Source organism: Peromyscus californicus, unplaced genomic scaffold, assembly GCF_007827085.1.
Source record: "Peromyscus californicus insignis strain IS unplaced genomic scaffold, ASM782708v3 Scaffold_15__1_contigs__length_86483966, whole genome shotgun sequence".
Lineage (NCBI taxonomy): Eukaryota > Metazoa > Chordata > Mammalia > Rodentia > Cricetidae > Peromyscus > Peromyscus californicus.
In genome coordinates this window covers 86403944-86416177 of record NW_026294447.1, presented here as the reverse complement: position 1 = coordinate 86416177, position 12234 = coordinate 86403944, and the positions used below count along the sequence as shown (strand labels likewise).

Sequence of the window (12234 nt, the reverse complement as noted above, 5' to 3'; positions counted from 1 at the left end):
TTTTTACAAGACAGGGTATCTTTGTGTAGTCCTGGCTGTCCTGGAACTTGCTCTATAGCCCAGGCTGGCCTCGAACTCACAAAGATCACAGACAATTCCTGCCTCTGCCGTCTGAGCTAGAATGAGAGGCATGTGCCCCCTCTGGCCTGGCACACTTTGTCACTGAATGTGTTTCGTTTTCTCCTCTCTGCTCTTCCTCATTCTCCTTCCTTCACTTTCTCTGTCTGAGGATTGCTTCAGAAGGTTCTGTTCCTTTTCAGTTTCTTTTTGTTCACATAGAACTTATGTGATTTATTTTTAGTCATTTCATAGCTGCTCTACTTACTTTAATATGAATGCTTCATAAAGCTCAAAGTTAAAATTTACATTTATTTACTTACTTGTATGTGTCTGTGTTGCAGGGTGTGGGTGTGCCTACCACTACGAATGTGTGGAGGTCAGAGGACAATTTGCAGAGAAATCAGTTTTCTTCTACCATAAGGGTCCCAGAGATGTAATTCGGGTTATGGGCTTGGCAGCAAGTTCCTTCATTCACTAAACCTTCTTGTTGGCCCTCAAAGTCAGATTTTAGTTAAAAGTTCCAGTACCGGGCCGGGGCTGCAGCAGAGCTGGTTGCTGGAGCATGTGCTTAGCATGCACAAAAGCCTCAGATTCAGAGGCCACTGGCGGAGGTTGATGAGGATGAGGAGTGTTGTGATAACAGTGTCCACTGCAGTTAATTTAGTGTGGATGGCTGGTTTGTTCCTTTGTTTCTCTGTGATGGGAGCAGAGGATTGGGAAGAGATGAAATCAGGAGAATGGGTCGGGTTTTGAAAGATGAGTCAAATCATATTTGGCTTCTCATAGGAACGATCCATGGAGAAGGAAACTTGATGTGGAAGAGAAGGGATTGGTTTGAAGAGGCATCTCAGTGGTTAAGAGTGTTTCCTGCCCTCCAATAAGACCTGATTCTGTTGGCAGCAGCCATGTCAGGCGCCTCCAAACCACCTGGAACTCCAGCTCCAAGGGTTCCCACACCTTTCGCCTCCATGTACTCCTGCACAGACATGCACACACATATATTTTTTTAAAGTTCCATTTAAGAAGGTATAATGGCCGGGCGGTGGTGGCGCACGCCTTTAATCCCAGCACTCGGGAGGCAGAGCCAGGCGGATCGCTGTGAGTTCGAGGCCAGCCTGGGCTACCAAGTGAGTTCCAGGAAAGGCGCAAAGCTACACAGAGAAACCCTGTCTCGAAAAACAAAAACAAAAAAAAAAAAAAAAAAAAAAAAAGAAGGTATAATGGGGTGAAGGCCCTGAGCAACTACCTCCAACGTCTTTGATTTGTGCCTTTCTTGTGTTTCTGGATCACCCCGTGACATGTTAGTCAAATAGATTTTTTAAATTACTGGGCTAAAGTGAAGGTACAGTCAGTTTTTCAGAAATTAATCTGCTTAGCCATCCAGCATAAGTTCCATTTGCCTTTTACATGTGAGAACACTTTCCGAAGCTCTGGGAAACTATAGCAAGAGCTGTGACCTCTGCCCTCCTGGTGTTGGTGGTGAGTTGTAACAAGTAGATGTGAACTCTGCCCTCCTGGTGTTAGTGGTGAGTTGTAACAAGTAGATGTGACCTCTGCCCTCCTGGTGTTAGTGGTGAGTTGTAACAAGTAGATGTGACCTCTGCCTTCCTGGTGTTGGTGGTGAGTTGTAACAAGTAGATGTGACCTCTGCCTTCCTGGTGTTAGTGGTGAGTTGTAACAAGTAGATGTGACCTCTGCCCTCCTGGTGTTGGTGGTGAGTTGTAACAAGTAGATGTGACCTCTGCCCTCCTGGTGTTGGTGGTGAGTTGTAACAAGTAGATGTGACCTCTGCCCTCCTGGTGTTGGTGGTGAGTTGTAACAAGTAGATGTGACCTCTGCCCTCATGGTGTTGGTGGTGAGTTGCAGGCCTGCCTAAGCAGTAAAGTGAAGCCTTATCTCAAACAAACAAAAGCCAAACAATATTTTTTAAGATGTAAAGAGATCCAAGATAACAGCTTTTCAACCTGCTGGGGGAAACTAATCACAGAAGTTTCCCATGAATCACCAGGCCTGGGAATCACAAGTAAACCAGGCTTCGGAGACAGCGATGCTGAGGACACAGTAGGCACTCACAGAACAGTATTTTGTCGTTGGACCACCAGCCTGCAAATAACAACATGGAGACTCGTTATTAATTACAAAAGCTTGGTCATAGCTTAGCAATGGTCCCATTAGCTCTTATCATTTAAATTAGCCTATTTTTACTAATCTACCTTCTTCCATATGGCTCGGTTACCTCTACTTTGTACCATATGTCCAACCTCTTCAGTGTTTCCCTGGTGTCTCTATACTACCCATCATGTTTCCTCCACATTTGGCTGGCGATTCTGCCTTTCTTCTTCCCAGAGTACTCTCTGTCCCTGGAAGTCCCACCTAACCTCTTCCTGCCTAGCTATTGGCCATTCAGATCTTTATTACACCAATCACAGCAATCCATCTTCGCCCAGTGTACAAATATCCTACAGCATACTCAAAATACATTCAATGGGTTAAGGTATCTGGTGCAGTGTGCCTAGTTATAGCTTAAAAAAAAAAAAAAACTTCAAAAACCTTTCCCCAACTCTCTTCACTCTGAAGAGTCTTCTATAATGTGTGACCTACAATGCTCTGCTGTGTCTTTTAGTGTTTTTCTATGTGAAAGGTTAGCCTAAGCCTTTTTCTTGAGACTCAGATATTTTTCACTTTATTCTAAACAATTGTTTCAGCTTTTCTCACCCCAAGGAACTATTTGTTACTATATAATTGAAAAATGGTAATTTGTATATTCTTTATTTTTAGTCTATTGAAGACAATGAGGTATATTTGCCGAATGATGAAATTTGGACCTATGATATTGATAGTGGACTGTGGTAAGTAATTTTAAATCATAAAATGTCAAGTCTTCTGAGAGAGGCTTTAATAGACTACAGGGAATTCAAGAGCATGCTTCGACCATCCGACATTTATGATGTCCACCTCTCCTCTCTCCAGTTCATTCCCTGTCCCTCATCCCTTCCCTGCCGCATTCCTTGTCCCTCTCCATTCCTTTCAAAGCCATCACTGTCTCTGAACACTGTTTTACACAGCTGATTCCCAGTTTTACTCAGTGACAAGTGGGAAATTTGTGATTATCCCCCTTCCCCAGCTGAATGAAGAGTCTTTATTATGGATCTCTTTACACTTTTTTATTTGTTGTTTTCTTTTATTTGGGGGATAGGGTCTCACTTTGTAACCCAGACAGGCCCACAATCTCATTGTCCTGTCTCAGTCTCCCCAGCACTTGGGACTGTGAATGTGTGTGACGGCACCTGGCTACAACTACATTTTACTTATAGTTGGCCATGATGCTTTTCACGGGAAGAGTACTCAGGGAGTTTAAAGGGAGCTTTTGTCTTCTGGAAAGCTAAGAGATTCTCTGTGGTCCTTGTTGCAGGAAAATGCACCCAATGGAAGGAGAGCTCCCCACCTCCATGTCAGGAAGCTGTGGGGCTTGCATCAACGGCAGGCTGTATGTTTTTGGAGGATATGATGACAAAGGATACAGCAACCGAGTAATCCTTTCTTTTATTTCAAGAGTGCAGCCAAGTTAATTTCCGATGTGCCGTCTCACGTCACACATCTGCACATATTTTAGAAAGAAGATAACTGGAGTGCATCCTGAGTGTGTAGTCACTAGGCATTAAAGATAGATGGAGAATGCAGCAGCCATATTCTTTCTCCGTGTTTCCCTACTTCAGTTAGCTGCATTCTCCATGGTCACCCACAGGCGGCGGGGGTGGGCGTGGGGTGGGGGGGTACATGGAGGGACGACAGGACACCGTTGCGGTATGTTTTACACATCATTTGCTTCTGGAAGCCTGTCTTGTTCTCATCAGTTCTGTGATTTAAATTTTCTAACGGATATTTATTGGAAATAAACGTTGGGTTAGTTTTTGGATGGCAGTCCCCTCCCCCCACACAGATTTTTTTTCAGATGCCTGGGTCCTAACAGTACTGTCATCTTTTAAAAGCTTTACGTTGTCAATTTACGAACAAGAGATGGAACTTATACCTGGGAAAAAATCACCAAGTTTGATGGCCAACCACCCACACCACGTGACAAGCTTTCCTGCTGGGTGTATAAGGACAGGTAAATTTGCACCTGAACTTTAATGGCCTGAAGTTAGGATACAGCCTTTGGCCAAACTGCAGGGAACGCCATGTTTTCTAGTAATTATAGACTTGTTTTGATGTCAGTAGCAACTGCAGTCCTAAAACTGGTAAGAAACGCGTCATAACAGTGAACATGGAAGAAGGATATTTGGATTTTTTCACCTTGAATAATTCATTTAAGTTTCTAGATCATCAGCACATTGACATGATTAAAAACTGAAGCCATGTTGAAAAGTACACGGCGGAAGGCCAGCTGCCTCTGTGTACCTGTCCACCTTGACTTCCCCTTTGCCCCTACCACAAAAAGCCCGAAGTCTGTATTTCTTTTGTTCTTAGGGTGTGGCTTCCACACATCTGCTCCTGGAATCTTCTAAACTGTAGACCTCAAAAGCCTATTAAAGCACAATCTCTGGTAGTCTGAATTTTTGAAACTCCTCAAATGATTCCAAGGGACAACTTTGCTCAAATCCAGGCATCTCCAGTGGTTGAAAGCTGAAATCGTCTCCAGGAGATTTGTTTACCTGTCCTCTTGAATTTCAGCTCCTTTTCCACTTCAACTCTTAGGATTTAACCCAGGGCTTCACACAAGCTAGGCAAGCACTCTGCGACTAATTATACCGCAAGCCCCTATTCCAGCTTTGGATGACCAATACTGAGCCTTCCTACAGGCTACAGAGTCAGGACATGTGTTCACAACTGCTAGGCTGGCTTTCTTCTGACTCTAATTTGCTATCCCAGCCCAAGCATGACTATTGGCAGCTTGCTGGTCTTTCTCTACAAGTCCGTATATACCTAGTTTCCTCTCTCTCTGCCCTTGCAGGAGAGTGCCTGTGGGTCTCTTCTCTCCTACTGTGGGTTCATCGCCTGCTGGAGTGATTTCCTTTATGTCTCATTGTTCCCTCAGTTCTTTGATTTTTTAAACTATAATTGTGTAGTTTATTTGGCTTGTTTAGGTGGTTAAGGTAAGAGAAGCAATCTATTTCAAATTCCTTTTTTAAAAAATGATTTTATGGAGCTGAGCATGGTGGTGCACTTTAATCCCATACTTGGGAGGCAGAGGCAGATAGTTTTCTATGAGTTCCAGGCTAGCCTGGTTTACAAAGCAAGTTCCAGGACAGCCAGGACCACACAGAGAAACCTTGTCTCAAATAAATAAATAAATAAATAGATTAAAAATAAATACATAAATAAAATGATTTATTACTTATTTTTGTTTTAAATGTGCATTGGTGTTTTGCCTGCATGTATAAGGGTATTGAGCAGACAGTTGTGAGCTGCCATCTGGGTGCTGGGAATTGAACCCTGATCCTCTGAAAGAGCAGCCAGTGCTCTTACCCACTGAGCTGGCTCTTCAGCCCCTCAAATCCCTTTTGTGTGTGTGGCTTTTGAGGCAGGGTCTCACTCTGGAGTTGGCCTTGAATTCATTATGTAGCCCAGGCTGACTTGGGAACGCCTGGGAAGTCTCCTGTCTCAGCTTCCTGAGTGCTAGAATTGCAGGCATGAGCAATGGTGCCCAGCTATTGCAACCAGCTCTCAACAAACTAGAAGCAAGACCACTAAAGTGTGTCCTTTGCGTTTGTTTTTCAGATTAATATATTTTGGTGGTTATGGGTACAGGAGGCACAATGAACTTCAAGACTGTTTTGATGTCCATGATGCATCTTGGGTAAGGAAGTAATTACTCTTTAATTTTTTTTCCTTTAATTCAGTATCACTTTAAGCCTTAGGAATAATGACTTAAATCATTCTCTCTCTCTCTCTCTCTCTCTCTCTCTCTCTCTCTCTCTCTCTCTGTCTCTGTCTCTCTCTCTCTCTCTCTCTCTCCCTCTCCCTCTCCCTCTCTTTTTCAAGACAGGCTTTCTCTGGTAGCTTTGGAGTCTGTGTGTTGTTCGAATCTTAGGTGATCTTTTAATAAAAAAAAAAAAAAAACAGAGCCAGATATGCGGGTGAAAGCTGAAAGATCAGAGAAGCAGAACAGCCAGCCACTAGTTCTTACCTCTACAAAATCCTCAGCCTAAAGAGAGAGAGTTCCTGCTTCCTCATGCCTTATATACCTTTCTCTGCCCTGTTATATTACTTTTTGGGATTAAAAGTGTATGTGCTTCCCAAGCAAAGGCATGAAATCTCAAGTGCTGGAATTAAGGGTGTGTGCCACCACTGCCAGGCTCTGTGTGTAATCTAGTGGCTGGCTCTGTGCTCTGATCCTCAGGCAAGTTTATTAGGGTACACAATGTATCACCACTGTTTGTGGACCAGGCTGGCCTGGAACTCACAGAGATCTACCTGCCTCTGCCTCCCGAGTGCTGGATTTAAGGTGTTAGTCACCACTCCTAGCTATACAAAACATTTTTTAAATGGTGGGGGGAGAGGACTAAATCACTTGGTAAAGTAGAAGGGATCACTTAGAACCCAACTTTAAAATTATTTATTTATTTACTTACTTACTGATTTTTCGAGACAGGGTTTCTCTGTGTAGCCCTGGCTGTCCTGGAACTCACTCTATAGACCAGGCTGGCCTCGAACTCAGAGATCTGCCTGCCTCTGCCTCCTGAGTGCTGGGATTCAGACATGTGCCATCCATGCCTAGTGAACTTAACTTTTTTTTTTCTTCTTGTACTTAACTTTTTTTAACCTTTATTTTTATAATATGCGTATAGATGTTCTTCCTGCATGTATGTCTGTACACCATGTGTGTGCAGTTTTGGCAGAGGCTGGGACTAGAGTTACAAACAGTTGTGAGCCGCCATGTGAGTGCTGGGAATTGAACCTGGGTCCTCTGGAAGAGCAGCCAGTGCTCCTAAATGTTGAGCAGTCTTTCCAGCCCACTCCCTGCCCCCACCACTCCCCAATAGGTACTTTTTTGAATACAGGAAACAACAGCCATCTGAAGTTGATTATAGCAAAGATAAGGTTTGAAACAGGTTTCAGAACATAAATATTCATTCTCGTGCATCCGAAGAAGTGGAAACTCATCGAGTGAGGGGGTCGCAGTACTGGAGGTGGGCGACACTTCGGCATGGGCTTGAGGGGCAGCTGTGAGGTCTGGCGTGTGCCTGGCTTTACCACTGTGAGGACACTCAACTGCTTGTGTGTGGCGCCCGTCCATTCACCAGTAAATATGGAGCAGAACTGTGCTGGGGTTTGGCTACAAAGCTCTCAACTGTTTGCTTCTGTTTTAGGAAGGGCAGATATTCTGGGGTTGGCACAACGACATCCATGTGTTTGACACAAAGACAAGGACTTGGTCTCAACCAGAAATTAAAGTAAGTGCTACTGAGTGACCTGGAGGTCTCTGGAGCCGACGCCCTTCCTCTCCTCACCCAGCCTCTCTCGTTCTCCCCAGTTTCCCTTTCTTAATAAACTCTTTTCTGCTTCTGGTGGGAAGGGAGGATGTTACTTTTATAGTCGTGGATATTTTCAAACTCTCTTTTCTTCCTAAGTTACTTGGTTTTCGTAATTGGGTTTGTAATCGCATGTAAAATAATTTCCTCTCCTCCTCCCCTCCTGTCTTTGGTGTTTTGAGAGGACCTCACTACGTAGACTACACTGGCCTCAGACTTCTTCCAACCTCTACCTCCCCAGTGCTAGGATTAAAGGTGCGGCCACTAGAGCCAGCCGAAGAAGCGCCCTTGAAAAGTTCCTTTAAAAACTACTAACAATTACTTTTCTTTCTTTCTTTCTTTTTTTCTTTTTTCTTTTTCTTTTTTTTTTTTTAGACAGGGTTTCTCTATGTAGCCCTGGCTGTCCTGGAACTTGCTGTATAGACCAGGCTGGCGTTGAACTCACAGAGATCCAACTGCCTCTGTCTCCTGAGTGTTGGAATTAAAGGCGTGCATCACCACGGCCAGGCTTGTTTTCGTTTTTTTGAGAAAGGGTCTCAGGTAGACCAGGCTGACCTCAAACTTGCTCTGTAGTTGAGGCTAGCCTTGAACTCCTGCCTCTACCTTCCTGGTACTGGTATTACAGACATGACTGACAAGCTCAGCCTCCGTAATCACTCTTTACCCCTAAGTGTCTGCGTGAATTATTAGAGTTCATTTTTTAAAACAGAGTCCATGAGTTTTTCTTTTCTTTTTTCCCTAGTGCTGAGATCAAAGGAACCGCCTCATATGTACTAGGCCAGCACTCTACCACTGAACTGTACCCTCAGCTCAACACCTGTGTTTTTACAAACCTGTGAGCTACATGCAATTTTAGCAAGACAAAAGACATTATCAATATTATTTTATTTGCTTGACACCAAACATAAATTCTGATTCATTTAATCACTATATAGAAATTTAACAGAATCAACACCTTTTAAAGGTTTGTTTTTAATTTTATGTGTGTGGGTGTTTTGACTGCATATATAAATGGACAACATGTGTGTATTGCCTGAGGAGCCTGGAAGAGGGTGTTAGATCCCCTGGAACTGGAGTTACAGAGGGTTGTGAGCTGCCATGTGTTGCTGGGAACCGAACCAGGTCCTCTGCAGGAGCAGTCAGTGCTCCTGACCACTGAGCATCCCTCCAGCCCTGGGAATCAACTTTTTAGAATGGTTTTCTCTTAATTGAACAGTTGCAGAGGTAAATGTTAATTCTGTATTACCAGCTGGATCTCAGCACAGTTATTCAATTGAAGAGCCTGAAACATCAGATGAACTTCACTCAAGATAAAGGATAGAGAAGTTTTTTTTTTATATATAATTCTAAGAATTTTAGGAAGAAAAAAAATTAAACCAAACCAAAACAACTTCTAAAATCCAGCATGTCTAGGAAATGATTAAGGGCTTCTTTGATTGACTTAAAGCATCAGTGAAGTTGCTTTGTGAATTTGAGACTTTGGGGCCATAAATAAATTCTTAGAGTGTTAGTTGGGTCTTTGGTGTGGAGTAAGGGGAGAAGAGAAGAGATTATTTTTAATTTGATCTTTAAAATCTTTATATTTCAAGCTAAATTTATATGACCTTTCATTTTGTTAGGGTGGTGGGCATTTAAGGGCAGAGGGATGCATTTTCTTCTCGAAGAAGCTGTTTGTAGCTCTGACTGAGCACAGGATGTGGCTGGTACAGTTGCCTCAAGTCTGCCTCTGTTCTGATCTCTGCTTGCAGGGTGGAGTTCCGCCACAGCCACGAGCCGCGCATTCATGTGCAGTTCTGGGAAATAAGGGGTATATCTTTGGTGGACGCGTCTTGGTCAGTGTTTTCAATGGAAATGATATTTTCATGTGTGATGTTTATAAAAACTTGTCCTCTGATTTTGTGGAGCATCCGAACATTGAAATAACCTAGAGATTAAGTTGCACCTAGTACTAATTTGTGTTTATCTTTTGTTTCCCAAAGAGACCCTCCACATGCTGTCATAGATGATTTTTAATCGTATTTTAATGAGGAGAACCCTTCCCTTGAGTGCAGTGTCAGGGATGTTTAATTTCTTATCCTCTCTTTAGTTTAAACCCAGCTCTTCCTTTTCCCTGTCTGGCACATGATTCTGGGAGCTCCATGTTAATTTTCTTAATGCTTAGAGTTGATTTCCAATGTATAAGCTTGCAGTGCTGAGTAGAATAGGGCAATTTGTGCTTAATCTGAACTTGTTTGAAAACTAACATTTATTCCATAAAAGAGTTAAGACATCTCCAATTATCATGCTTTTGTTTTAGCAAACTAGGATGAATGACTTGCACTGTCTAAACTTAGACACCTGGACTTGGTCTGGAAGGTAAGTCTGAAGTCTACCTTCCAATCTGTAGGGGTGGGTGTGGGCAGAGTCCAAACTTGGGTCTCTGAAATTGAGTTGATGTATTTTTTAAAATTATATATCTAAACAAGAAACATAAAATTTAAATTTACTTCCTTCTTCCCTCCCTCCTTCCCTCCCTCCTTCCTTTCCTCCTTCCTTCCCTCCCTCCCTCCTTCCCTCCCTCTTTCCCTTCCTTATGGGACAGAATCTCACCAAGTGGCCCAGGCTGGCCTTGAACTCTGGGTTGTCCTGCCTCAGCCTCCCAAGTGAAAGGATTACAGGTACCACAGTCAACTAAATGGAGCTTATGCAAATTATATAAAACATAAAGTTAGTAAGAGTTGAAAAAATCATGTGAAAATATTGGCTTTATAATAAGTATTTTCTGGGGACTGTTCACTACAAGAGATGGAGTGACCGAATGGAGTCATTTCACACACCTAGATAATGAAATGGAGAAAAGTCAAATTTTGTTTGTGGCTCATTATATTGTTTAGCAACAGAATATATTTAGGTATTAATTTGGACCTTCCTATAGTGCAATGGAATACTTTGTTATAATAATACTCTATTTATAATTCTACAGAGTGAGTTCTAGGACAGCCAGGGTTACACAGAGAGACCCTGTCTAGAAAAACAAAACAAAACAAACAAACCCATGAGGACTAGGGAAAGAGCTCAGCCAGGAAGTCCTGCCCAGCAAGCATGGGGACCCAGCCCAGGCCCCTAGAACCCGTATAAAAAGCCAAGCAAGGTGGTGTGTGCTTTTAGGCACAGCACTGGGGAGGCAGAGACAGGTGGATTCTTAGGGCTAACTGCCAATCAGCCTCTTCTGAGCCAGCAGGTTCCAGGCAGGTGAGAGACCCTGTCTCAAACAAACAAACAAATCAAACCAACGCAGACAGCTCCTGAGGCACAGCCCCTGTTGCTGACCTTGGCCTACACACACACACACACACACACACACACACACACACACACACACACACGCACAAATAAAACCATAAATAGCCAGCGATGGTGATACACCATGTCATCTCACTTGTAAACTCAATTTGCTGAGGCAGAAAGACAATGAGTTTGGGGTTAGCCTTGGCTACATGGCAAATTTGAGACCTGCCTGGGGTACATAGCAAGACCCTGTTTTTAAAACAACCCGACACCCCCCAAATAAAAAATAAAGCCATGAAAGTGTGAGGGAAAAAAAGCAAATTATTCTTAAACCTTTGGCATTACAGATTATGTAAACCTGAACTTGGTAAGTGAAAGAGACTAATTCATAAAACCAGCTAAAGATTAAACATTTCTCTACAAAAAAACATACACAAGGGCTGGAGAGATGGCTCAGCGGTTAAGAGCACTGCCTGTTCTTCCAGAGGTCCTGAGTTCAATTCCCAACAACCACATGGTGGCTCATAACCATCTATAATGAGATCTGGTGCTCTTTTCTGGTGCGCAGGCACACATGCAGGCAGAACACTATATATAATAAATAAATCTTTAAAAGATAAAGTACGCAAAATGCTAAAAGGCATATTGGAAAATATAAACCAGAAATAAACTAAAAGCAATATTTATAGCATTTTTTTGAAAGAGAAAGATAAAGTCAGAGATCTCCAAGAACTTAGAGGGGAAAAAAAAAGATGACAGTCTCATAGGGAAGCAGGAAAGGACGCAGATGAGCAGCTCACAGAAGGAATGGGTGACCAGAGGCCACCATTCTGAGCTGTGACAGCACACTTGGTATAAGTATGCTGACACAATTGTTTCCAGTGTGCTTAAAAAAGACAATGGAGCTAGGCATGGTGGCGCATGCCTTTTCTCCCAACACTCAGGAAGCAGAGAGGCAGGTAGGTCTCTGTGAGTTTGAGGCTAGCCTGGTCTACCGAGTCCAGGACAGCCAGGGATATGTAGAGAAACTCTGTCTCCAAAAACAAAACAAACAACAACAACAAAAAAAATCAAAACAAAAACTAGACAAAGCTTGAGCTCAGTCCTCTTGTCTGCCGTTGGGACTGTTTAATCACAGCATTGGTGCCCAGAGGGCCGCCAGGCTTCCAGTAACAAAAGACATGACTTTGTGGAAGCATCATAGAACATACTGAGTGAAAAGAGGTGCAGAGCCATGTGTGACCCCATTTCTGTATTCTTTTTTTTTTTTTTTTTTTTTTGGTTTTTCGAGACAGGGTTTCTCTGTGTAGCTTTGCGCCTTTTCCTGGAACTCACTTGGTAGCCCAGGCTGGCCTCGAACTCACAGAGATCCGCCTGGCTCTGCCTCCCGAGTGCTGGGATTAAAGGCGTGCGCCACCACCGCCCGGCATCATTT

At 43.1% G+C, this 12234-nt stretch overlaps 1 protein-coding gene across 2 annotated transcripts in view; it reads left to right on the top strand.

Moving 5' to 3' along the window:
• The window catches only part of Klhdc1 (kelch domain containing 1), a 44589-nt gene that overhangs the window by 9845 nt on the left and 22510 nt on the right, over nt 1-12234 (top strand). The window contains exons 2-8 of one of the 2 annotated variants that reach the window (XM_052739686.1): nt 2839-2909; nt 3473-3590; nt 4050-4168; nt 5779-5857; nt 7371-7454; nt 9281-9364; nt 9829-9887. In XM_052739686.1, the coding sequence (XP_052595646.1) occupies nt 2839-2909; nt 3473-3590; nt 4050-4168; nt 5779-5857; nt 7371-7454; nt 9281-9364; nt 9829-9887 (614 nt within the window). The remainder of the gene's footprint in view (nt 1-2838; nt 2910-3472; nt 3591-4049; nt 4169-5778; nt 5858-7370; nt 7455-9280; nt 9365-9828; nt 9888-12234) is intronic. The other variant, XM_052739687.1, reaches the window with a different exon arrangement.